The sequence below is a fragment of the Pseudoliparis swirei genome, chromosome 2 (genome assembly GCF_029220125.1).
Source record: "Pseudoliparis swirei isolate HS2019 ecotype Mariana Trench chromosome 2, NWPU_hadal_v1, whole genome shotgun sequence".
Classification (NCBI taxonomy): Eukaryota; Metazoa; Chordata; class Actinopteri; order Perciformes; family Liparidae; genus Pseudoliparis; species Pseudoliparis swirei.
Window position 1 is genome coordinate 7907518 of NC_079389.1, and position 26181 is coordinate 7933698.

The 26181-nt window shown below is 42.5% G+C and overlaps 1 protein-coding gene across 2 annotated transcripts; it reads right to left on the reverse strand.

The window, feature by feature from the left end:
- On the reverse strand, nt 1–26181 carry gpm6bb (glycoprotein M6Bb). Of its 2 annotated transcripts, none has more exons than XM_056426622.1 (7): nt 26069–26181; nt 4956–5142; nt 4015–4171; nt 3659–3827; nt 2931–3004; nt 2733–2798; nt 1–637 (listed from the first exon to the last, which is right to left on the reverse strand). In XM_056426622.1, exons 1-7 carry the CDS (start codon nt 26070–26072, stop codon nt 488–490), a joined length of 807 nt encoding a protein of 268 aa, XP_056282597.1. In that variant the 5' UTR covers nt 26073–26181; the 3' UTR covers nt 1–487. The 2 variants fall into 2 exon arrangements, with proteins under 2 accessions (XP_056282597.1, XP_056282606.1); XM_056426631.1 differs by lacking the exon at nt 1–637 and adding an exon at nt 1069–2318 and having other exon boundaries at nt 26069–26176.

Here is a 26181-nt window from a genome sequence, read left to right on the forward strand (position 1 = left end):
AAGCCTTCCATGTTGTGTATATTTAATCAGCATTGTTTTTTTCAATTGGGGGAAAAAAGAGCAAACAAGTCAAATGTTACATTTCCTTGTTAGAAACTGGCCACCGCAGCTCAGAAGAAAGACAAGAGCAAGATGGAAAAACAGCATGTCATCGTTATGCACCGTGTGAGAATAGAGCAACGTCTCAAGCAAAAAACTGGGAGATTAAAACAAAAAGGGCTAGAGAAAATCAAACACTACATGAATATCATAATTCAAACATGCTGTTTTTCCTTCGAAAAGCAAAAAAGGATGATGCAATTTTTAGTTAGCCGTTCCAAAACACTTCTCGGTGAGTTAGTGCAGAAAGCAACACTGATGCATTAGTTTGTTAGGAGCCTGGTTAGTACTGCACAGAGCAGTTGGCAGGTCATTTAAGCTTGGTCCCAAGGGGCCACAGTGATTGGCCGTAGTGTGTGTGTGTTGTATGGATTGTGAGTGTGTATCCTTATGTGTAGGAATTGAGGCATTCCTTTGAGCGAGATGTGATGTCCTGCAGCTCCCGCTCTTCCTTCATTTTGATGTCGTGGTAGGCATGCATTTGACTGGCGTCCTTAAGGTAGGCCCAGTTTGCGGAGAGAATCATGAGGAAGTGGATCTGGAAGAGAAGGGTGAGGTGGATGGCCGGTGAGCATGTCAAAGATGCAAAGCAAGCTACAGGAGTCAGAGCTACAGTATGTACATCACAGACACACACATACAGTTAATTTCTTCAAAAGACTGAAACTAGGGTGACGAAAGACATTACTGAGAAAGGACTCGTTGTAACATTGTTGTTACAATCATCGCTAGTACTGGAGTTATGTTACTATCTCGCTATGCACAATACTACAGAAGTGACACGTTTAAGGCGTGAGGATGAGTAAAGAGAAAGAGAGCCACAGGTTGTGCACGTGAGTTTCATGCAGCTGCAAAAGCTGGAGGTTAGTGCAAAGCATGAGGTTTTGTGAATCTGACACTGATGTGCATACGCAGTTCAGTATTACTGCATCTCGCGGTAGGATTTTATAAGAAAAAACCAAGTAGGAATACTTTTGTAAACATAGATTGTTTATTTTATATAGAAAGTAAAAGCTACAGTCTTCAAAAAAAAACTTAGGAGAAAATTAAATATATGAAATATGGAGTATAAGTAACTCTAAACAGATCAAAGAATCTGAAAAATAAGCATGCAGGCTCAGTGTTAAGATCAAAACAAACGGCTCTTAAATGGAACTTTGAGGAAGAAAAGAAAAATGTAGGAAACAAAACATCAACTTTATAGCTGAGGCTATTCCAGCGTCAGCCCTCAAAGAAAGAAACAAAACATGAACTCTACTCTAAAATAGGATAATGTCTTATTTATTTCGAAAATACATGAAATTAAAGTGAGGCTTAGGGCCTCATGCAGACGTAAACCCCCTAGTACTGGCCTAACCCTTCATAGTGTGCTCTGCTAGGTATGTGCAGTTACTTTGAAATCTACAATAAACACAACTGATCGCCATAATATTCATCAGCAGAATACAGTTGATGAACGGGTTTTAGTTCAGTTTAGAATCTAATTTGTGACAAACGAAATAATACTGAATATGTTCTGTGTAACACTTCATGGTTTCAGGGGTCAGTGCCAACATTGTAAGGCTAAGGAAAGAAACCCGAAGAGTATCAGGACAAGGCACTGTGTAACGGGTCCTTTGACAGATGCAACACTAGAATGCATCCTCACCAAAGAGGATAATCTGGCATTCAAAAACAAAGCCTGAGAACACTTTTAATTTGTCATCAGATTTCCTTACAAACTAATTTCAGAGCTGTATTCTGTTCATCTATATGTGCTTTGTGCGGTATTTATGGTCTCATATCCATCTTGGATCATTTCTAAAGGTACCAACTTACATAATTAATTCTGCAAGCTCAATACTTTAAGGTTTTCTGCAGGTTTAAAATCAGCTTCAAGCATTACAAATATATAAAAGAAAAACTTGTTGTGGATTTCTATAAAAAACAGTGATGCGAAAGAAAGCAGAAAAAAATCTGAAGACAACTTTCCTGGGTACCAAATACTAAAGGAAGCAAACTATTTACACGTGTGTGATTACTAATGGAGAGATGTTGGTTTTCCTATTTTCTGGTTGTTTTTTTTAGTTAAATTTTTTTGTCAGTGGCAACCGCCTCTATAGAGTACAGCAAATGTACTCCTGTGCTCTTAAAACAGTTTAAAACTTAGTGCAGCAGTCTTCTCGACTTTTAAACTTCAAAACGGCAAAGTTATAAGTGGTAGCCATCATGTAGATCAGCTGGTGGAAGAGAACAGAAAAGGTTGTAAGACAACATGCCGGTGACCTCCTCCCCACCACTCTGACAAGTTAGTAAAGTGACCAATATTCTCAAGCAGTAAGAAGTTCAGGAAAAAAAAGTAAGTGATTTGTATCATATAAACTCATGATTGTGATATTTTTTAAATAACAGTCTTTTTAGGCACAAACAACATGCCCAAGCTGTGCTCTCTTCCATCCATCCTATTATAAAAAACAGGGCCATGTGCATCTAAGCAGATGGGGAACAGCAAATGGAATTGTAGCTGAGGGAAAAACCTGTGTGCCCCTCTGGTATGGGAATGGGAAGAGGAGCACTTGACGCATGATCTGCCGATACCAACCGTGCAGAGATTGACTAAAGGGAGAGGATGGAGAGACCGGAGGGGAGCTTACCAGAGCGATCACAGTGGCCCCTGCCCCGGCGCAGGCTATGATGTATAGGTGATAAGACAGGTAGAACTGGAAGAAGATAACACACAGGGGTTATTATCCCATTTCAACATGGTTCCCGTTACATGTACTGCTGCTGTCATTTGCTGATACTTCTATGACACGTGTAGGACTATGTTTGGTTAGAAAACGACCTCTTACCTCACTGGTGTTACAGATGTCACCGAGCGTCGAGCCGCAGACCTTGCCAGGTGTGGCGTTCCATGGGATGATTCCTGTAGTCATGAAATTCACACGTTTCATATACACTCCTTTCTACTTCCTTTGAATTGTGATAATACTGTGAATTGCTAAAAGTCTGATAACAACAACAAAAAAGGAGGCAGTCCCCCAATTTTACACATGAAGATCATTCTTCACTCTAATGGAAAACGAGTCGAGTTGCATTTCAGGAAGTGTAGAACCGGACCTGACTAAAAGATAACATGGCTCAGCCTCTGGTGCTGTGATTTGGAGCATTCTGTTATTTTAATCCGTTGCAAATTCACAAACTTTATAGAAGTGAAAATAGTAAAATGCATTTAGATTATTATTTATATCAGGGGTCAGGACCACCTTTAGATTAGTGGGGTCGTAAATATTAGGAAAGCAGAAAAAAGCATGCAAAATAATTTTGAATTTGAACAGATTTTCTCTTAACCTTGTTTTTTTGGTGAATAATTGGATAATTTAAACTCTCTGGGCCTTTAAAAACTATTAAAATAAAAATGAGGGGATTATTCTTTGATTTAACTGGTCACAATCAGAAGGCATACGGGTGATGTGGGCTCACAAGGACACATTGCTTGGTGTTATGGGGCCCCCTAATCCTCTCATCTAGAGCACTGTATCGGCTCTAAACCACCTCAGCGTGACACATATTCTCATACCGTACTGACGAACATCCACACAGATGGAGTCGATGTTGGTGAGGTTGGCCGCGGTAGAACTCATGGTGGCGCAGGTAGACCACATGTTGTAGAAGAGGAAAACCGGCACGGCGGAGAAGCCGAACACACCGAGCCAGGCCACACCCAGAATGTATGTGAGGAACACAAACTAAGGACACACACACGGCACAATGTTATGCTTCCCCTCCTCATCCTCTTTCTTTCCTCTTTTTTCGATAATGAACACCTCTCTATGTATGATTTATTGTCGTCAGTCACATGGCATGAAAGCTTGTTTTAAGTCCTCTGTGTTTGAGAATCCGATCGGACCCAGCAGTGTGGTTGTGTTAGCATACCATTCCACTGATGCAGCGTCCACAGATGGTGGTCTTGAACTCGCTGTGCAGTTCCTTAACTGCGCTGGTTGTGTAGAAGCCCTCAGCAAGCAGGATGATCCCGTACAGGAAGAAAAACGAAGCAATGCCATAGATGACATACTGCATCAGCTGTATTCTGTTAAAGAGCAATGTCACACATGAGCCAAGTCATAACTGTACAGTTGCAATAGGTTCAAAACAAAATAAGCAAAAATAAAGCGCTGACATGCTATAATACTGCAAACTGAACACCTGGAAAAACCCACTACAGATGTAAGTTAAACTAATACCATGACACTCTACGGAAATAGCTGTTTATAATCACTTATAACTTGCATGCAATCTTTAAAACATGAGTAACATGGGTTGGCGTATTAATCATAAACAGATGGTTATGATTAAGACCCGAGGGAACCAGCGTCCTTAAGACGTGAAGAGTGAGATGCTAAGCCCAAATGTGGAGATAACAGGTGATGCATGTCTCTGGAACTCGTCTGCTGGGAGACAGACGGCCTGTGTAGACATCCTAAATTAAACAGTGCACTCCAAATCTACGCCAACATAAAACACATGTGCAGTCCAGTCTGTTGTAATTCCTTTTTTATTGTCTCGACTAATGGATCCACTTCAAAATAAAATAATAAAAAAAGAGCCATATTTGGACTGGTCTCTGGAATGAGGTGGACGTGGAAGACGTGGTCAGCTAAAAATAGCCGACATAAAGTCAACCTCATTAAAAGTGGGATCCGTCTTACTTTTAAACCTCTCTTTGTTGTGATGGTTATGTAAGAGCACGCTTTCTGAGTGAGCATATTGTGTCATGGATCCTGCCGGGACATTTAAAACACAATATTTTGTCATGATCACACAGGCGTTTCAAGCAGCCGTGGAGCACACACGGATGATATGGGGTCACATACACATCCGTCAGCATGGCGTGATCACTGGTGACCTGGGAGAAGTAGGTTTCCAAGATGGTCATGGTGCCAGTGAGAGCCACATGGCCACATCCACAGAACAGGGCGACGCCAGAGAAGCAGAGGATCGTGGCCACGAGCGACGCATACGGCACCCCGCCCAGACATTTGATGCAGCACTCAAAGCAGCCTGCGGAAAGAACAGAAAAACTGGGTCAGCGACAAGTGTCATTTGAAATCGTGGATCAGTGTTTTACACCAAGTTGTCTAACTTTAAAAGGCAATAGTAACCCCCTAATTCCATAAAAGGGATTGTTTTTAACTTGCAGGACAGGAAGCGATCTCAGGGGGATGAAGTATGAGATGAATATTCACATGAGTCATCCAATTATCCACCGAGCCGATCCCAGGACGCCCCGGACCGATCACCAGTCGATCACAGACACCGAAGCACATCCTGTCTGGCATCAGGACTCAATAAAGAACAGAAACACAGACGTTTCACTTGTATAGCTCAAGAACAAAGGAGCTGACAAAGACAGAGCAGACGAGTCTGTCCCAAAATAAGTTTTAAAAAATGCATCTGTGGCCGCGTGCGTCCTTTCATGTAAACTAGCGGCACGTGAACGCACCAGTATTGAGTCTTTTCACAGTCTGCATTGCCTTTCCTGTTTCATCTGACGATTCATCACGACACATAAAGGCCACTTCTGGTCATCCAGCTGGTCAGCACAATGAGTGTCCGCCAAGCTGTAATAGTAATCAATGGCAACTAACAATGAGGGGGTGAAGTGACCCAGATGGAGCTTCCTAATTCAGTGTGTTCATATGCCTGCGTCAACACAATGCTGTATTTGTGGATGTGTGCAAACAAAGCACAGTGTGCTTCCAATCAGATCCACATGTGTGTGACAGGATGTTGTTGAGTCATAGGACATCCAGATCATTGGCTATTTATGCTCCTCAAAGATCCCACACATCTTTGATGACTCATCAAAACTGAAGTGTTTAAAGTTGCTTTAATTATAATGTGTACATTAACAATTCATCAAATTGCTGTGTATGTGCCAGAGGTCACTCGTAGTGAAACAGAGCCAGATGGAGAGTGAGCGCTGGACGATACGTCAGGTCCACACAAACACTTCTCCAAATTAATATTAATGGTACTCCGCATTGGGTGGATGTGTAAATAAACAACTGTTCTGCTCCCGAGGGGCCAAAACATCAATTATACCAGGTTTACAAACTGCACCGACCTTGATAGAACAGATTATGCAGATATATCATTATCCAAAGAGAGCCCACTCTATAAAATAGAAATAAGACAATAATAACATATCGCGTGGAGAAAGAGGAGTAGATAGGGTGAGTATAGGCTAACTGAACACATGAATTATCACATTATCAGTTTTTCCTTATCTCTGCTCTTCATTGTATGTAGTAGGATATGGAAAGCGCGAGGCTGCTGAGCGTAGCTCAACACTTCACGAAAAAAACGACTTTCTTCTTCCATGAGGCGGGGATCCTGAAAGTTCATCTGTGTTTGTGCTCTCCGGCGTAACAAGAGGAAATTAAAGCAGATATCCTGCTGCTGGGTCAACACTTCTGCAGTCAGATGCTTTATCCAGACTGTTTGTGTAGTACAGGGAGATAAAAAAAAACCCATGTGTGTCCCATGGTGGGTGAGTTGCCATGGCAGCATGTTAACCTCAACTCAATGAGGGTGCCCACAGCAGAGCCGCTAACGTCTACCGCAGCCCACATTGCTCTGATGAACATGTCGGGGGGGTGGGGGGGGGGGGGGTGAGGCTGGGAGTCAGAGCGCAGAGCTCCACCGGATATTGAGCCCAGCTGCAAAGTAAATACAGTTGATTTCAAGGGAGAACTGCTCTGGGACTGCACGTCCCTGTCAGGTAGTCCTGGCCCAGTAGCGGGCTGTATCTCTGCTATAAATCCACCAGCTCTATAACTGTTCACCCACCTGAAGAAAATAAAACGTATCCAGATGAAAAGTATGCCTGTTAGCAAATCTCTTGTATTTAATGCGCACAGACTGACGGAGGCAGTCACAAGTCACACTGGTTCACTGTCAATTATCTTGATTGTAACCAATTGTGACATGTCATGGATGAAAAGCAGCATGACCGCACAACTCATTATGTGTCTGCTTGTCTCCATATGCGTCACCAGCCACAATGGATCATTCGTCAGGAAGTAGATGGTGCTGGATGCCACGCTATCTGTCGGCCTCGGTTGCCTGATTTAAACTGGATCTGAAAATGAGAACAATAACCATCACAGACTGGGATGTCTTTCGTAATAAGAGCCAAAAGGGTTGAAACTGATTGTATAAAAATGCTTTAAAATGTCATGTTGACCATTGCACCACCCTCCCATGGAGGCTGTCACCAACAAGGTCGGACTGACATGTTTGCTTCGGTCATGCTCGTCTAACTTGGAGCACTTAGGGAGAGAAAACGTACTTTACTTTTCAAAGCCATCCATTTGATCGATAACCCATCTGTCTAATTAGTGTCCATTCCACAGCGAGGGGGGGAGGGGTGCTTTTAAAGCATCCAACCATCCAGAGCGAGACTATTGACACATTACATATCTCCCTCTCTCTCTCAATGGATAAACCTTGTGCCACTTACTGGTTGTTACCCTTAATAATGCAATAACTCCAAGGTGATGTTTTCACATCTGGACCTGACGTGTTGGCAGGTTAGTAGAACTCGGTTCTGGTTGACTACATAAAAACACTGGCGAGGACAGACCCACGGACGAGATTCACCTATCAGCAGCCAAAGGAACACCACTCTGTTCACAAAGGGCCTCTGTGGACGCTGTGGTCTTGGTGTTAGACATCTGGGGAGACAGAAACGACGTCAAAGCCCAACTACACTGGAAATTGCCGGATCCGTGAGATATTACATTATCCTTGTTATTAAATTTGCCGTCTATATAGAAGCCCTCGTGATTCAGAATCAGCTCGTGACACCAGCATTGTTTATATTTCCCCTCCTTTTTTGAGGGGGGAGGGGCTTAGTTAATGGCAATAAATTGACATTTTGGGAAATTCATTGATTTATACCACTCTAACTTTTCCCCGAGTTGTTTTGATTTACAAAAAAGAAATCTTGAAATTAAACATCTCTGATCAGAAACTCTTTTATTTAGTTTAACTTCAACTTTATGAATATACGTTTCCTCTATTCAAAATACAAAGTCTAGTTCAAAGAGGACGATGGATTCTGCACTTGGAGAAGACACACAATGTAACAGAGAAAGTTGTAATATGTATTTAAGAGTTATAAAATAGACAGTATCAGTAAATCTACCACACAGCAAAGCACAGATCAGAGAGTACTGTGTGGGATGTTATAGCGGACAGGAAGTTGCAGGGCAGACTTTAGTTTGAATCCCCTCCTCCACAGGGGACAGTAAGAGAGGAGCTGGTGACTCTCTCAACAACAAGCTCGTACTAAAGCGATCCTGCTGGCTTGTTCCGAGTGGAAATGAGAATCACGTTGGGCCTTTTCTCTCTGATGACTTTCACATGCTCCCAGCCCCTGACTCATACTCCTACTTAGACTCAACACTTGAAGAATCTCCATCTCATCGCTACAGTACACAAATAAGAGCGGGAAGTGTTGAATGAAAAATTGAGTGAGAGAGAGAGAAACACAAGACAAGGTAGCGACTGTTTGTGATGACAATGCGAGGCCTTACAGCAGAGGCTACATCTGCCACATCGGGGTCACGAGAAGGAAAAAATAGCCGCCTGTTTGAGAAAGAGTGTGTGTGTGTGTGTGTGTGCATTTATGCGATTGTGTGAAGAAAAAAAAAATAGAGAAAGAGTCCAAGATGCCCCGATACAAAGAGCCAGTGTGTGCAGCCATAGACTGTCCATCACTGGACTCTCAGGGGCCAAACAGAATAGCAGTGAACCACGGCCCCGCTCTTCCGGCCTGCAGGCCCGAGAACAAGCCCACCGCTGAGCCCCATCCTGTGTGCCCCTCCAACGCTGCACACTGCAGCCACTTCACACTCCGGGAGGATCCTGTTTGTCAAAGCAACTCATAACGACCAATGTGAATGAGACGGCTCATGAGGACTAACACACAGCTGGGCAGAGCGAGAAAGCAGGGCTGGGTTACGGGCCAAGGGGAGAGAGAGAGAGAAAGGGGGAACAACAAAAAAGTCCCCACAGTTCGGGTAATTTGATAACTTGCAAATTAGTGAGGGTAATTAACATAATGTAAGACTATCATCAAAGCCCCACCTTATTACATAATACATCTTCTTTGATTGCATTGTGTTTGGTGCTGCACGGTTCCTTTTTCATAAATGAAGCTGTTTTTCTTCATCAAATGACCACATATTTAGGGACAGAAACCCCCTTGGGGGTTATCATCTGGTTCTCTTTGTCTCCTGATGGTAAACTAAATATCGTGGTGCTTTGGACTGGAGACCTCTGAAGATATGTCCTTGGACTTCAAACAATTAATCAACGAGTACAGTAAGCAATTGGTAATTGAATCGATAATAAAAACAATTATTAATAGCAGGCTCAATAGGAAGACCAGGAATAGGAAGGAAGAACAAAGGAATAGAAAGACAACATGGTATCTGGGTTTGCCTAGAAATATAAAGAAGCTGACAGTGTGCTGTGTGCACTGTACTTGATGGTTACCGGGGGTAACAGGGGCCCCGGCACGATGCTTTCCCCACCCTCTCCAAACCGGTTAATCCATTCATGCCTCTCATCACAATTTGCTTGACTTACTACACTAACCCATGCAGCTGGCTCTGCTTCATCACCTTGATCACCTTTCTCCATCATCCTACAGACATCACGGGAACACAGCCTGTCAACATCACCGAGCTGAAACATTCCAACAGCTGGGACCCTCAATGGAAAGTGGAAAAGCGTCCTCGATTGAGACATTTCCCAACTGCATTAAGTCAGCAGCAGACATTTAAAAAAACATTGTTTAATATGAGGTCCAGACCAGACACAAACAAATGACATAGAAGCACAACATAACCATGTGTACAGAGTAAGTATATCATATACAATTAAATCCCACTCACAAAAATAAACAAACTTGGACACACACAATTTGAGATGAAAACATTGCAACTCTTCCACCTCATCCCTGAGCCCTGAACAACAAATTGTCTTTCAGCTCCGATAAAAGCAACGTCCACTTTTAACCTGAAGCCCAGCCTCATTGTTCACAGATGTGTCTGTTTACAGCTAACGTTAAGTATTGTTGTCCGTTGCTTCACTGGGGTGAGCTGCCAAAACACCATTTATGAGAAACAGTCTCATTTTCCACACTCTGCACTTTGAGAGGAGCCTTAAAAATGCCATAACGGCGGTAATGGCCATTCTCAAGGGACGACCCGGCCAATACGTAAAAGAGTGGTCTCTCAGAGTTCTAACAAGGGGAGCTTACACTCAGCTAAGAGCTGTTGACTGCAGCTCACCCATGAGTGTGTGAGTGGAGGGGAGGGAGATGTGTGGATGTACTCAATGACAATAAAAGGCAATGACGGCCGTCACGGCTCCTAAATGTAGTGTGTGGGCACACTAGAGGAGTACATCTGTGAACATGAACTGTGTGAAATGCAAGTAAATGGTGGGTGTCAAGTCAGGTCAACTCTTTTTAAAGGACAATATCACATACAGTGTCTCAATGGGCTTTACAAGGTTCCCCGACCCGGCCTAAACTTCGCCGACAGCTCCTTTTATCACGGAATTGGCTCACAGCCCAAACTTGGTGATCAAAATGTTTGTTGCATGTTATCTCTCACCCATCACTTTGGGACTCTCTACTGTCCTCAGAACATTTAGAAAATATGCAAAGAGAGAATATTTGTCAATGAACAACAATTCTTGTAATTGGTTAATCTTTTAAGTAAGTTGTCAAGGTCAAAACTTCTAAACATTAGCTGGTTCCATCTTCTCAAATGTGAGGATTTGCTGCTTTTCTCCTTTTATTTGACTGTAAAAGGAGAAATTAGGGATATTTTATTATCAGAACAAACTAACTGGGACTACGGGAAGCTGAGATGGACTTTGACATTGTTAAAGGTGAATCGATTTCTTTCAGGTTGAATTTTGAAACAAAATACTGATGATTATATTACATCTCTATTAAAAAGAGATGTTTTAAAGTTATAGTTATATATTATTAGTATTACATTATCACATTAGTAAGCAGCAAAAACTTTCTTGGGAAAAGTGCTTGTCTAAATATAAAATATGTTACCTGAAAGACTTTCTCTCTCTCTCTCCTCATGGCTGTCTATTTGTGAGACTGGTAGTGTCTGGTTCATATATCTTTGTCCTTGCCAGCCCCTCATCCACCTCATTAATCATCCACCCTCCTGAATGAACAAGTCAAACGCACCCTGAGGTTGGATTGATCTGCTGTTGATTCTGCAACGGGCTCATTGTCCTTAAAAGTGACAGTAGCGTGATGATGACCAGCGGCAGCACAGCTTCCCTTCTGCTGCAGGAGGGACGTCTGCTGAAAATATCCCACTTACTTCAATGAAGTAGATCATAAGCAAAAGCAGCAAAGAGAAACACACGAGAAGCATGACAGAGGCGACGCGAGGCAGAATCAGACACTGGAATATCATTACTTGTGTGCGATGATGAAACAAGGATGAACAAAGTCCCTGCTGAGCAAAATCTCCCCAACTATTGTGCAGAGTGAAAGCGAGCAGGCTGGAGTAGGTTAAAGCCCCAGTAAACACAGTAGTGAAAAGAAGTGAACTGGCTCTTTGTGAGCTCTCATTGGTACCTCTTTTGTCCAGCCTCTGGTCTTGGTTTTCTTCTGATGGAGTTTCCATGGTTGTTTTTATCCCATTCAACAAAAATGCTTCCTTTCAGCAAATTCTCTCTTCCTTACTCTCTCCTCTCTCGCGCCCACTTTCACTCCACTCTCCTTCCTGCACTCTCTTTCTCTCTCTCTCTCTCTTTCCTCCACCTTCGCTCTTTTCATCTCCTCCTGCATCACAAAGGCACCGCTAAACTGTACATCCCAGTTCCTTTCCCCAAAAAAACAGAGGTCTTGTGAAAAGAGATTTTTTTGGGGGGGTTGAGCCCCGGTCATATGTCTCGTAAATCCTAGATTCACAAGCACAATGTGCATCTGTTGTGTTTGATACGGCTGTTTTTTGCGAATGAGTTTAATTAAAATGAACGTGTCCACCTAATGACAAACAAATCCTCGTCCATGACCTTAACACACTCCCTACTCTCAGGCGTGCCAACCCTAAATAGCGGGCTCGGGTGCAGATAGGCGAGTACGGATCCCTTCTTTAGTAGACTGAGTGGGTGAAAACTAGACTCTGTTGTACAGGCTGGGACAGAAAGCATAAAGGCACACATATAATCATCTCTCTCGATTTCACATCACACCACAGTCCAAGAAAAGTGTATGTGTGTGTGTGTGTGTGTGTGTGCATGCTGTGGTGTGACTGGGGGGTTAGCCCTTCATCTTTTTGATAGGCGCCATATGCCCTCTGCTCCTGCAGCATACATTAGTAACCTCTGACCGCTGTCTTCCCTCCATCTGGTGCCTTCTAACTCACATAAAAAAAGGACACAGGAAAGGACATTTCCTCAGCAAGGACACAGAGCGCATACTCTGGGTTGATACAAAACAGAGGAAAAAAGCATCGGAAAAAAAGGGAAATCCAGAGAGTCCTAGTGGCAAAAACCTGAAGAACGCTGATAAAAGGAGGGAGAGAATAGAGAATGCTCTGAGGATGATACAATGAGAAACAACTTTTTCAAAATAAGCGAGAGATGAGTGGCGAAACAGACAGCGAGGGAGACAGGGAAGAAGATCTTGGCTGTGTTTGTTTGGCAACAGCAGGACAAGGAGCCCCAGGGGCATGCTAATGAGAGAGAGGCCTTTCAGCGCTGGGGGGAGAGCCTTGCTGGAGCGGAGCTGGAGTGGGGTCTTCTCACGGATACCAGACCTCAGAGAGGAGGGGGGGATCAGCAGGGGGGAGTCTCAGGGGTCAGGGAAGTGAACTTAGCGGGGATCCCACAACAACAAATGGTGCACTAATCTTCCAGCTTTTTTTTTATTTTTTTTACCATCAGCCCTGTAAAACTCCAGGAGAGCGGACATCCTTGTGATGTGGGGAAGGGATCCTCCAGGCCGGAAGTAGAAGTGACGCCGGTTGGAATTCTACAGGTGATTTCGAGGTGTTTATGATTTCCCCCATTAATTGAAGCCAAAGAGTGAAGCTTCAGAAGAAAAGTCGTTGATACGCAAGAGTAAATCTGTCACACACTTAACCACACAGAGGCAGCTTCATATTACTGAGGACATCAAGCAGCCATCTGCAGCCTCTCCTAGAATGTGACTGGACAACAAAATGATCGAGTTCATTGAACTCAAAACATGTAATTAGGCCTGGTGGAATCATGTTTTCAGACTTATGTATTCGGTTAAATAATCATATGCCTTCGATTGGAAATAAAGACAAATGTACCCTGTAATTGAAATAATACTTTTTGGCTTGGATTTTAAGCTCGGGAAAACCAAAGTTAACAGAGTGTTCTTTAACAGAAGAAAAGTCATGCAACATCATTTCAGCATAGTTGTGTCACAATGTTCATTCTCTTCCTTATAAAGGCAAATAATAAGGCAGTAAAATCCCTGATGTTATAAAATATTCATATCCTCAATCTTGGCTTTAACCCGTTGCAGTCAGAGACTCTTTGGTCAAAGAAAGATAAGTATAGCAACTGGTTACTGCTTCGGATTTAGATTCGGATTCAATGTTATTGTCATTGCACAGAGTACAAGTACTGAGACAACGAAATGTATTGAGCATCTGACCAGAGTGCAAAAGAGAAGCAGCAATAAAGTGCAATGCAGTATGGTGAATGAATACAATGTCGGACAATATAAATAACATACAAATATAAACAATATAAACATATATATACAGTCCATATATTTATATATACACACACACATACACATATATATACTGTATGCTTAGTTTTACATTAGTAGCCAAACAGCTGAGGAATGAGCCAGGGATTGTGAAGCATGACTGATTTCAGCGAATGCAATTAACCTAATTCTAGGAATGAAAATGTACAAAATGACGTCTACTTTGTGTTCAATAGAATTGATTTGAAGTTCTGGCTGACGAATATATCATTCACTCTGCTTTGAGCTCTGTTTAGGTCTCCGGGTGAACACCTTGCGCTTTAGTAGTTAGATGTGCGACTGCCTCGGCAGGTATACACAGTGTGTTTGCATTTGTTCTTTTGCTGCAAACAGCTGCCTGAACACACAGTAAATCGAAACATCGAGCTAAAAAAAGAAGCTTGAACGTCCCAAATGAATGAAGCAAGAAAAAGTATTGTGAGACGCATAAAGAGCAACAGACTGATTGGAGCTTGAAGAAAAAAGACTGTGAGTGGCTGTGGGAATATGTGAACATAGGAGGAGCCGCATGCACCGCTCCAGTGTCGAGACAGCGCCACTCCCCTACTTGAGGACACAAGCTGAATGATGATGAAGCTCATACAAATGGAGGAGGCTTCATTGTGGATCAACCTTTCACGCTGTGAGACTCGGGGCTCTGAATGCTCCTCAGTGTTCAGTCACCCGTGAAGACCTGCACCCTGCTTGGCTCACAGCGACGGAAGAGTTTCTCAGGGATGCCCAGGCCCGAATTCCCCTTCTACCAACACTAGTGATGGCCTGAGAAAGCACACTCACCCGACCAGAGCGGAGCAGGACAGAGCATACCATGTGAGATATGATTGATTGTGAAGGCCAAATTCTGATGAAAGGTAGAATGAAAGACAAACAATAGAGCAATCTGGTCAAAATGGCCCCGAGTGTGTAGCTGCTCTCATAGAATAATCTGTAACGTGTCCTCTCTTGGAGCGATTGGTGGTTTATTACCACCAAGGAGACAGATTGTCCTGGAAACCCAGTGCTGGCTATTTGTTGCAGTCAGTGAATTCCATACCAATGGACTGCGGTGGCATTACTGTCCTAGATGCAGGCCATTTGCATCGGTCAATCCGCTCTGTATGACAGCCGTCATGTTTGGCGTGCTGAATCTAAGTCATTGATTGGTTTACAAAAGCAGCACACTGCCACAGCCCATTATACAGATCCATTCTCTTGTTTTGCTGACCCATTTTCCTCTACGATTCGAGAGAATAACAAAGGGCATTACAAATGATGTACACATTTTCCTTTGTGAAATATGATTAGTTATAACAGTCAATACAATAAAATGCATTACTCAAACTCACCCTATAAGAACTGCTAAATCTTCCATGTAAATCCAATCAACCTGAGCTTTATGAGGATAATTTATATTCACATTTTCTAAAAAAAAGAAAGTCTCTCCGCCATGGAAAGAAATGAATATGCTAACTGTCATCATGCAAAATATGTGGATTGTGAGAGGGGAACCACAGGAGTCTGACTTATAATGATCCTTTTGCTTTCCTATGGCCCTGGTAAGTAGATTTAAACTAACGAATATTAACATTGTGTGTATAGCAGGAAAAACAACTTCCATGTTGGAGTAGAGTGACGGCTAAAGGGTATGTGAAGCATCATGGTATCAAACTTAAATAAAGGCTGTTCACCATGTATGAATGAGCGCCTTTAATGCTCATCTTTCATTGGACTGTCTAAAACAAAAAGTACAAAAGTCTATCCAATTGAACACACTAATCTTCCTACCCACAATGCAACTTGACTGATTTGGATGTATTATGCTAGAATGATGTAGCCTTGAGTTGCTAGCCTCCAGCAGAGATGAGGAGCTCACTGTGATACTTCACACCGACAGACTCGTAGCCTTCAGGGCCAAACGATGCTGACTCAGAGGCAATGCATCAGACTTTACACACACACACAGATCCCTTTGAAGCCACAAAATACTTCTTACATTTGTTTCCACATATAAATGTATACTCCCCGACCCCTTTAGACATGTAATATGCTGAAAAAGTGGAAATCCAGCTCTGCTATTCAATTTCAGCCATTTCTTATAGAGGCATTATTATGTCTAGCCGTTTCTTCCACTGTACAATTTCCAGATTGCATTTTTCTCTCCAGTATAATTCCAAGTGTTTGACCAAAAAATTCCGACAGTACTGACTCAATACTCCTCTGATTGCATGTGTGTGATACTATATTGTGTTGGATCTGGAAATGGAGCGACACACTCACTCGAGGATGCCTGGCAGCCATGTTTTGCTTCTAAAAAAGACCTCACAACCCTGCCTCTGGCAGGGAGAGGGAGAGACACAGATGCTTCCTATTATCCAGGCTCCCTAGCTTACAGTACCTTGGAAACTAACACTATGGCTTGGCTGGACAGAAAACCAATGCAATGTCAAGACCTTGAGACTAAGAATGTCAGTCTGAAGTCAAAAGAGCAAATCAATGCCAGGAAACAGAAAACTGGAAGAGAGTGAATGAGAGAGATAAGGCATTTATAGAAGTTATGCCCCACGACCCTGCTGTAAGGTTCATAAACGTCTGCAATTTTAGAGAAAAGTAGAGGTCTGGATAACTGTTTGTTTTTTCTTTCAGCATGCAGTAAATATTTGAATGATGGCTCCGGTCTGTCAGAGGCTCTTTGCCTTGTTTGTGGTCTGCCACTCTTACATTATGCAGCCAGTGAAGCAGCCATAAGGTACTGCAAGCAAACACCCAGTTAGTATAATAACCTCTTGTCTTTTCAATCTACGTATATTGTGGTAATACTTTGCCAAGAAGTGGAGGGAATAGTTGACAAAAAAAATCGAGGCTTTTAAAGAGGCTTTTATTTTCCAACATGGGCCGATTTATTTAAATCAGCAGACTCTCCAGAATAGATGAGCTTCAGGAGGGATTATTTGTGAGGAGAAAAAGCTTATTTGAAGGCTGAGTGGCCAATTCATTAACCAAAAATATAATTGTGTCAATGTCTATAGCTACCTGATATATGGATATCTGGCTGTTCAGGTGCGACACGTTCCACTCTAGTCACCAGCTAATAAGAAACGTGTTCCTTCTTTCATTTAGTGCTGGACAGCATAGAGCGACTCACTGAAAACCGCTGCAAACTAGGAAAACCAAAGCAATGAGCTGAGAGAACCTGCAAAGCAAAACTGTAAAGTAAGGCGTAAATATGATATGGATTTATCACTATCAACAACACATCAAATTTAGCACTGAATTTATAAGGATATTTTTAAAGAAAATCAAGCACGCAGACCTCAAAGGCAAAAATATTTCGACAGATGTCATTCTTACACTGATGAGGATCTCTACAAATCAAAAGTTCTCACACTCCAGTTGCTGAGATGGCAAATAACACGGAGCTGGAGACCGTCTTTCATCTTCCTACTTGTCGCACAGGGCATAAGCATGTGAACACACACACACAATAGAGACATAATGAAGCACAGAGACATGGGGACATTAGACGAGACTTTCCAGCTAATCCTGTGGTTGCTTCCCATGAACCCCCCCCCCCCCCCACCACTCTCTCTGCCTATCCCAGCTGCTGGGATTTCTTTCTCTGCCTGTCTCTCGCCAATATCCTATTGTCCTCCGCCTCATGCTGCCAACCTCTCACCCCTGACCCAAGTCTTTACCCTTTTGAAACTCTCCTCTTCTCTATCCCCCCACCATCCCTCATGAGAAGGAGTAGAAACCTCCTCCCTTTAGCCCCAGCCAGTGAGACAGACTAGCCACTTGGACTCCACCGTGTCAGGATTCATCGCCAGCGCTATGACAACAGAGCAGATGACACGGAGATGGCTTTAATGCCATTGTTCCACGAGGCTCTTGTCTCTCGTCTCTAAGCCCCGCGAGCCCAGGCTGGATCCTGGAAGGACAGGGAGTCGGCCATAACCTGAACCTGACACTTCCACCCCTTCAGGGATGTGTTTGTCCTCAGATTCATGATGGAAACTGTTTAGACGTGGACTAAGTGCTTAACAATAAGTGGCTAATACCGCTCATCACAAGAGAAAGATGGCTAATCTCTCTAGGGGTATATCCCCTGGCTGAACTCTGCGAGAGTGGGTCAGTCCATTACTTTGTTGCATAAAGTACTGATAGGCAGTTTCCCAACAGAACAGTCTGTAATTCCCTTTTTGTACATTACACCTCAAATTACTTTGAAGTTTATACAATACAGAACAAGATGTTCTTTTTGGAAACAACAAAGACCAGGTCATCCCACTCTTAATCAAGATGGTACTGTATACATATATTGCAGAACCCTGCTCAAGCTTCCTCGATGGACAAGTGCAAGCCAGATGTTTGTGACCCGTGATGTTCCTACTTTTCATGCTGTTTTGAGGAATTTTATATATAAATTTAAATGTCGATTGAGTGTCTCAGAGAATTTAGTTATAAAAGCCTTGGCTGACCCAGCACTGAGTGATACCAAGTATGTGTCTTGTTTCTGGAAGCAATAGAACAAGGGTTTTTATGTTTTTTAACCACAACTAACTTTTTAGCTGCAATGGTGAGACCTGTGTCCTGGTATTGTACTGTATTTTATATATTGTTGTTGTATTTGTATTTGTTGTTTTATGGACCCATAAGTCTGGAATAAAGAAATATATATACCTCACATTATGCACACATCCTCTCTCTCTCTCGCTCATTCAAAATGCTCCATTCATTTACAACATTAATTTCCCATTTTACAGCTGTGGACACTATTGTTACAGTATATTTGTTACATAGAGTGGAGGTCAAAAGCTAAGATGACTTATGAGACTGCTCAGTGTTGGAGCTGTGACATTCGTCCTGCTAACTGATCCACTGGTCTGCGTATGGTTTACAGGGTCAAGCTGTTTCTCAGACAGAAACATATGGGATTTCCTCTCCCCTGAAGCCGCTGTTAGCTCCTAAGTTTCTCATTTCCTCAAGTGAACCTACAGTGAGTATGGCTACACAATTCATTGAAAGAGTCGCAATATAGCAAGGTGCAATATGTCTTCAAGACAAAATACCAAGATATAATTTTCCAGGAAAACGCGAATAACTGCGGAAATGGTCAACCCCTCTAATATCGCAATATAGCAATTGCCGTATCAGTCAAAATAGTCGCAATTACATATTTGTATAAAGTTGAAGTCCTAACAGTAAGTCATTTTAAAGCCTGTGAGTATGAATGGTAAACACATCATACATTACTAAATCACTTTTTTCTACAAAACCATTTAACAATTCAGTCAAGTTGAAATCCATCTTGTCAAATCCCCAAACAGTCTGTAAAGCAAAAAAACAGTCTCCCCTAAAACGCTCTCCCTAGACTATTGGGTTTCCCTGCAGCTGTTGCTTTCCAAAAGCTCAGCGATTGCAGATGTTCTTCTGCGAGGTGGAAGAGCCTCCTCCTGCATATCAAGACATCCTCTGGAGGACAATAAGCAGACGGTAAAAAACTTAGAAACCCTTTTTTTTTGCAGGAAAATTACTCCTGGCTGGTAAGAGAGAGTGTGTGTGTGTGTGTGTGTGTGTGTGTGTGTGTGTGTGTCCAATGGTCTCTAGCTCTGGTCTCACTGCGTCACATGCAGCACCACATCGTGACAACATGACCATCGAGGAGTCATGTGCATTTCCTGCCACAAGCAACAAGCTGGGAAGAGATAATAAATCAAGGGTTTTTTTTTTATGAAAGCATTATCAAAGAGTGGGATTTCACAAACAATACTTAATATAGGAGCAAAGGAAAAAGTCATAAGGCGTTACAAGGGTATTCATTTAATTCCTGCTTTATTCCTCCCAAGCGTATAGCATTCGGTTGCATCCAGAAGGTCTCAGGCTCGGGCTCTTCATATGGTGAACATGTCTCATTGGTGTGCTGGGGTACCCCAGATGCCTTTGTCTTACGGTTGTTTAGCAGCTGCGTAAAGGCGCCAGGGACAAAGACCTATCTGTGGAGGATTGAATACACTCGGTGGGCACAGAGCCAACAGCTCAATCCTACAGGCTCCCACCGTTGAAAAGTAGAGTAATGCATTCTGCTCTCACTCCTCACAGATGATCTCGCGGGGAAGTGAGCTGGAGGCCCCATTATTTCTTCTCATGTCACCTAACTGCTTTCACATCTGAGCTGTGGTCACATCCAAGTCCCCAGTACTCATGTACACAGACGTTTTGGGAAACTTCGAAACAATATCTGTCAAGTCAAACATGATTTCATGGGAAAAGATATAAAAACTAAGAAAAAAATATAGAAATAAAAATTATTGTAAATTAATACATTAATTGGCAACGTGAGGAAATAATCGCAAATTAAAATAAACAAAGCAATTGGCAAAATACTTTAATAAAACACAACAGGGGAAACAGGGGTGGAGCTAAGAAGCCACCGGAAGCAGCAGTGGGCTTCTTAACCCTTGTGTTGCCTTCGGGTCAATTTGACCCGATTCAATGTTTCACCCTCCTGTCGCCTTTGGGTCAATATGACCCGATTCCTCCTGTTACCTTTACCTTTATTTTTACTAACATATTTACCCTTGGTCAATATGACCCCAGCTAATAAGATCTCCCAGAAAATATTAGAATTATATTTGTTTTTTCCAAGTTTAAGTGTGTGCTATGTTTTGTTTGTTTTGTTGAAAAGAACACCGACATTAAACATTGATTCGGGTCAAATTGACCCGAGGCGACAGGAGGTTAAGAGGGTTAATGGTCAAAAATAATCAAAGAAGGGTTAAACAGTCTATTGAGCGACAGCTCGGGACAGGCAAAAAGACGTCTACAAATGCGGAGAGGCAGACGGTTTTTGACCTCACTCTAATGGTGAAGCTTGCTTTGTTATATGGATTGGCGACTAAATAAAGAAGGAGGGGAAAAAAGAGCAAGTTTGTGTTGAGTGAAATTCCAGTTTTTAAAAACCATGTAGACGATCCCATTTCCTCTCAAGTGGGAAATTGCAAGAAGTCCAGAGCAGTAACTTGACAATATCTGTGTTGATGCACTTTCTCCCCATAAAGGGAAGAATTAACACATCGTGTTGAAAGAACGAACCGTCTTAGCTGACGAACACACCTCCTCACCCCCCTCTCTTAATAGCAACATTGCTGGAGCAACTTATATTTGAAGGACATTAAGAAGGGACATTTAATGTCTTCAGAACTGTACTTTACAAATCAACGGGTGACGTCACGGTGACTACGTCAACTTCTTATATACAGTCTGTGGGAGAGGTGATGGTTTCAGATGCGGACAGGTCAAACAAACACAGGACTTTCACCCGGGAGATCGCTGTTCATGTGAAGCTAAAAGTCAACCGATGTATTGTCACGTCAATTATTAGAAACAGAATTTACACGAGTCGCTGTTGTCACGTCACTCAGAAGTAACTTGAGTGGTGAGTCTCTCAACTCAACGTCATTTCGATGGCACCTATCATGGATCCCAAAAGGTCACAGAGCAAGATTAAATCAGCATAAACTAAATAAATTAAATAAGTAAAAGACAATGATGCAAGACTAAACATTAAGACATGAAACAATACGATGTTAAAATAAAAAATAGTCACTAAAGTAGGCTGAAAACTAGTGATTCAGACATAGCAATAACTATGCACCTTAAATAAAAGCCAAGCTAAAAGTTAACCTCAACCACAATATTTTCCTAAACTAACTAAGTAGTGACTAACTACTACGTTTGGGCGACTGACCAAGCCTCTGTAATTGACGAGTTGGGAGTGAGAATATGTTGACAGAGTAGATACATTATTTAGCCCCCTCTGCCGCAGGCATCAATCACATTGTTCAGTCAATCTTAACATTGACTGCATTATGATCTATTTACTTGTTTACCACGGACTGGAACAGGAAAGTAGGTCATTCGGTGAAAACATTATTGACTATTTAATCAATGTCCCCTGCTCATGGGATTCGTAGAGAGTGAATCAAGGCAAAGGCTGTGTGTGTGGTGCTGTCGTGAATGTGGTCATACGGAGTTGCTGCAATGTGAGGAACCCCTGCAGCAGCGCTGAATGCCTGTTGAATGAGTGAATGTTCATCAGCTGTAGGGGCTCTTTGCTTTTCCTCAATCTAATATTTCCCTCAGTCCTTCTGGAACAATCATCTGACTGTGCACCAGCAAATATCGCCACTGTACTACTGCATGCACATGCACTGATGCCAACATATCGTAAAAATGAAGATAATAGGATCCTAAGTTCAACCTCATTATGCATGTATTGGACACTTTAACCTTGAACATGACGCATGTTCTTTCTGATGTCTTGCAGATGAAATAAAGGCCATATTGTATCTTTGGCATATTGTATACAGTATCAGGGTTCAGCTGCCTGTGCATACCTGGAAGTCTGTGGTGTTTTGCATATAGGGACTATTTCCGGATACTTAAATGCCATCCTGTTTCTACCATGTGGCAGTTTGACTGTGACATCCCTTCAACAAGGACACACTTGCACAAATACACACACACACATACACAGTCACCCACGTAACCACTTGCATCCCTTCTGTTGGAGTGTGAATAGGCTTTTAGCAAAAGTGACAGCCAAGCCACATACTTCAACAAGCATCCCCAGTCAGGAACTTATATTCCTATCATTTCATGTCACAATACTCAATGGCCCTCTTTGTTGTCAGAGGAGTTATTACGCTCAACAAATTATCAGGACTGCTCTGGCAGACCTGCAGTGCTGGAGTGAAACAAAACAAAAAAAGTAGAAAGGCCGAGGAAAGGAAACCCAGAGAGAGAGAGAGAGAGGAGGAAATAAAGTGGAGTAGGAAGGCGAGCATCAGATGAATGAGGTTCTCTTTTTTTTAAGAGCTGCACGGTTGCAAAAAGTATGTGCCTTATCTGCTGTATAATTACCAAATAGGTTCAGGTCATACCCTGTGCCAAATGAAAAGAAGACCAGAAATCATGTAACTATGACAGCAACCACCTCATTATGGGGGATATTCAGTTGTATTTCTGATTGCAAAAAAAAAAAAAGCAATTTTCTGAATTATTGATGGTGAAATAAAAATGTGTGAATCAGTCGTAAAAAAAAAATTTGCGCGTACTTTATTGGGTCTGAATTCACGTAGGGCATCTTTCTTGAGTTAACAAGAGAATGCTTTGGAACAAACAAACAAACACAAAACAGTGAAGTTCCTTCAAAGTTGCTCTCAGCAGCCTTGGACCGTCTCTGCAGTGACTCATTCTCACAGGCCTGTGTTTTTTCTTCTTCTCCCCTCTCTGTATCTCTTGGAAACAGAAGCATGTGGATGACCTACGACGTGCCTCTGAGGACCATATCGCCCTCAGTCAACTAAAAGCAGGGGGAATTTATCCGACTCTCTGTTATTGCTCTGCCGTCAGATGACAAGCTGTTGATGCCGAGAGCACAAAAACACCTCCGCCGGCAGAGCGTTAGCAGTCACGGGTCTTTCCTCTCCTCAGACCCCGGGATGAAGGGTCACAGCACATGTGTCTGTGACAGTGATCACTGATGATGACTGAGCGAAATAATCGGACACTTCACAGACACTCCAGTTCAGAGAGAGGAGGAATACACTTTAAAGACCATCAGACAGCCGACTCCTCGGATGTAAAAAAACATTACGCACACACTGTCTGACCCCTGCTTGTGTGGATCATTGAAGAACAGAATCAGTCAGAAAAAGTCTTCACGATAAAAAGAGTCTATGAACACAGGTTTAAGCCTCCACTTGTACACTAGCAACACTTGTGTCAGTAACAACTGCAGCAAGATGTCTAATTTAAGACACATTTAAAACTGTCGGCTGTGATTTACTCTGTTTTTCTTGAAATTCTCAGAACACTTGGATCTGTTTTGCGTCCAACCGTAATGACCTTTTCCCCAAAACCACCACGCTGAATACAAAACACACCAGAGGGTTCGTGAGTTTCCATAAGGAAAAACAATCTTTCCTTCTTTCTTTCTTTTTTGTGTGCGATTAGAATGCAGCTCCAAGAAGAACAGACGCACTGTTCAGAGCCGCGTCCATAATCTGCTGTATTTGATTAGTTGGATCTTCTGTCATAAGACAAATGTCAAGCACATAATCAAATTGTTTCTGTAAAAGTCATGAATTGAAAAGATGGCAACTCTTCCAAACTAAATGAGACTGAGAGTTTCTAAACTGTTTTCCATTGTGAAAAATAAAATATAAACTTTGCATATGTTTGACAGATTTCTCCTTGAGTTCAGGGGCTACAGTCTGCAGCAAAGACAAACTATTCGGCTTTCTATGCTGCACCATGTCGTGCTTTTCTTGGTACAATGAGTATGATCACATGCATTTTTGTCTTCAGGCTTTCTCTTCAGTGAAGTTCAATGATAAAATATCTACGTAGATCTGAAGCCATGATTCTTTCCCGTGTATTTGGTTTTCAAGTAACTCTTTGTAGCCAAACACTGTTGCGTGAGAAGTTGTCACAGGACAAACACCAAAAACCCAACCAGATATTTGTGGTAAATGACTGTCTCCCTCTGAATCGAGCACAGTGGACGGAGGCCAAGTTCTCTTCCCACGTCCCTCACACAGGCCAATACCCTGTTAAATCGTTCGCTGCAAGAACAGAGGAGAATTTCTCTTAAAAACATGTGGCCCCTCTGCGAGGTGAAGGTCACTGTAAAATCAAATCAGACACAGGTAGTATAACCTCTGAAGGACATCTTCACTTCAACGGATCCATGCACACAGTTAATACACGTTCTGTCTTCAAAGCTTTTTCACATGAAACGGAAAAAATCACAGCAGCACGGTATCGGTTTCTCTGACCCAACACAAGTAAAGCTCATCAGCAAATAGGAACACTTCAAATGAACCTTCTCATGCACACGACGACAGGCTACTTCTGGGGTTGTGGAGAATCTTTGAATATAACAAATGGGAGCTTTAGCAAGTCTAAAGTGTGATTGCCATGCAGAGTAGTATCCTGCGCGGTGCAGTGAAAGAGGGTCTGTCGGGAATTAGTTCACAGGGCATCTGCTCTGAAACTTGCAATACTGTGAACTTCTCTCTGGACATTAAGAGCCACTGAAGTCGCACAAAGGAGCAGCTCCAAATTAGAAGCACAAAGACGCCTCTGTGTGAGCTTCAGAGTGAATTAATGAGCATTGATACACTTTTGCACACAACGTTCTTCGTTGGCCTCAGCTGTGCAGTGGCAAATAACACAAGCCAATAAAAGCTGCCCAAAAACCAACACAAAAAAATCTCTAAATGGTCAAAATGACAATTATTGGATCCATTCTGAGTCATTTTTTACTGTAAACTATCTACCCCAGAGCAGAAGGGAGTGTTTTTCATGTCAACTATCCCATCTGCTCCATAGTTATATCACTCTTTTAAAGACTTAAAGTTAGCTAAAGTTAAAAAAGTTAAATATCCATATAGCATGAGCTCCACAATCCTCCCATGCATCCCTCCCCCTCTCCATGGTGGGATCACAGATGGCCAACACTTGGGACTGTTCTTAAAGATGAGGCAGCCTCAGCTCACATAGAGCAATTACAAGTTCTGGCATAACACAAAGCATGCAGGCTTCAGCTGTGGAGCATCTGACTAATACAATATGTTGCCAGTTAGTTTTTTTCCAGTGCCCTTTAGTCAATTCTGCTGTGCAGTTTGGTTTAGGAAATATACCTTTAAATGACAACATGAATCACTGTGGACCAATAATGATCATAAAGCTGTAAGCTGTTCATCAAATAGGCCATCTCAATAGTTCAAGGCAGTGTTGAAAGCAAGAGTAAGAGAGACAGTCGAGGCGGCCAGTTGATCTGGATTCAACACCTCCAGAGTCCAAACTAAGACGTGCACAGAGTTGACTGCAGGAATCCTGACCGACTTAATCTCTCTAATCGCTTTCCTCGAGTGGCTCCAGCAGGCTGGTCTCAAGCCGATTCTCTTGAAACCGGGTCAGATAAACAGCCTTCAGCAAACAAAAAGTTTGCGCGATATAGTCACAAAGTATGAACCGGGATGTCATCGTGAAGAAGAAGGGAAAACATCAGATATATGTACATCCGTCTACCGCTATTGTTGCATTTAGAGGTTTAAAAATAAAAACACGTACCCATTGTTGTTATTTCCCCCAAAGTGTCCGAAGTGAATCGATCAGCTGAAAGTTGAGCCCCAGCTACACTGATGTTGCGTCCCGGGATGCACACTGGCCGCCTGGCTGCTCAC

Bases quoted from the DNA above. Each gene is read 5' to 3' on its own strand.
- gpm6bb (XM_056426622.1), bottom strand. The intron at 3,828-4,014 runs GTATGCTAACAC...GTGTGTCCTTAG, and splicing joins GACGCTGCATCAGTGGAATG to TTTGTGTTCCTCACATACAT. The intron at 3,005-3,658 runs GTATGAGAATAT...TCATGACTACAG, and splicing joins TGTGGATGTTCGTCAGTACG to GAATCATCCCATGGAACGCC.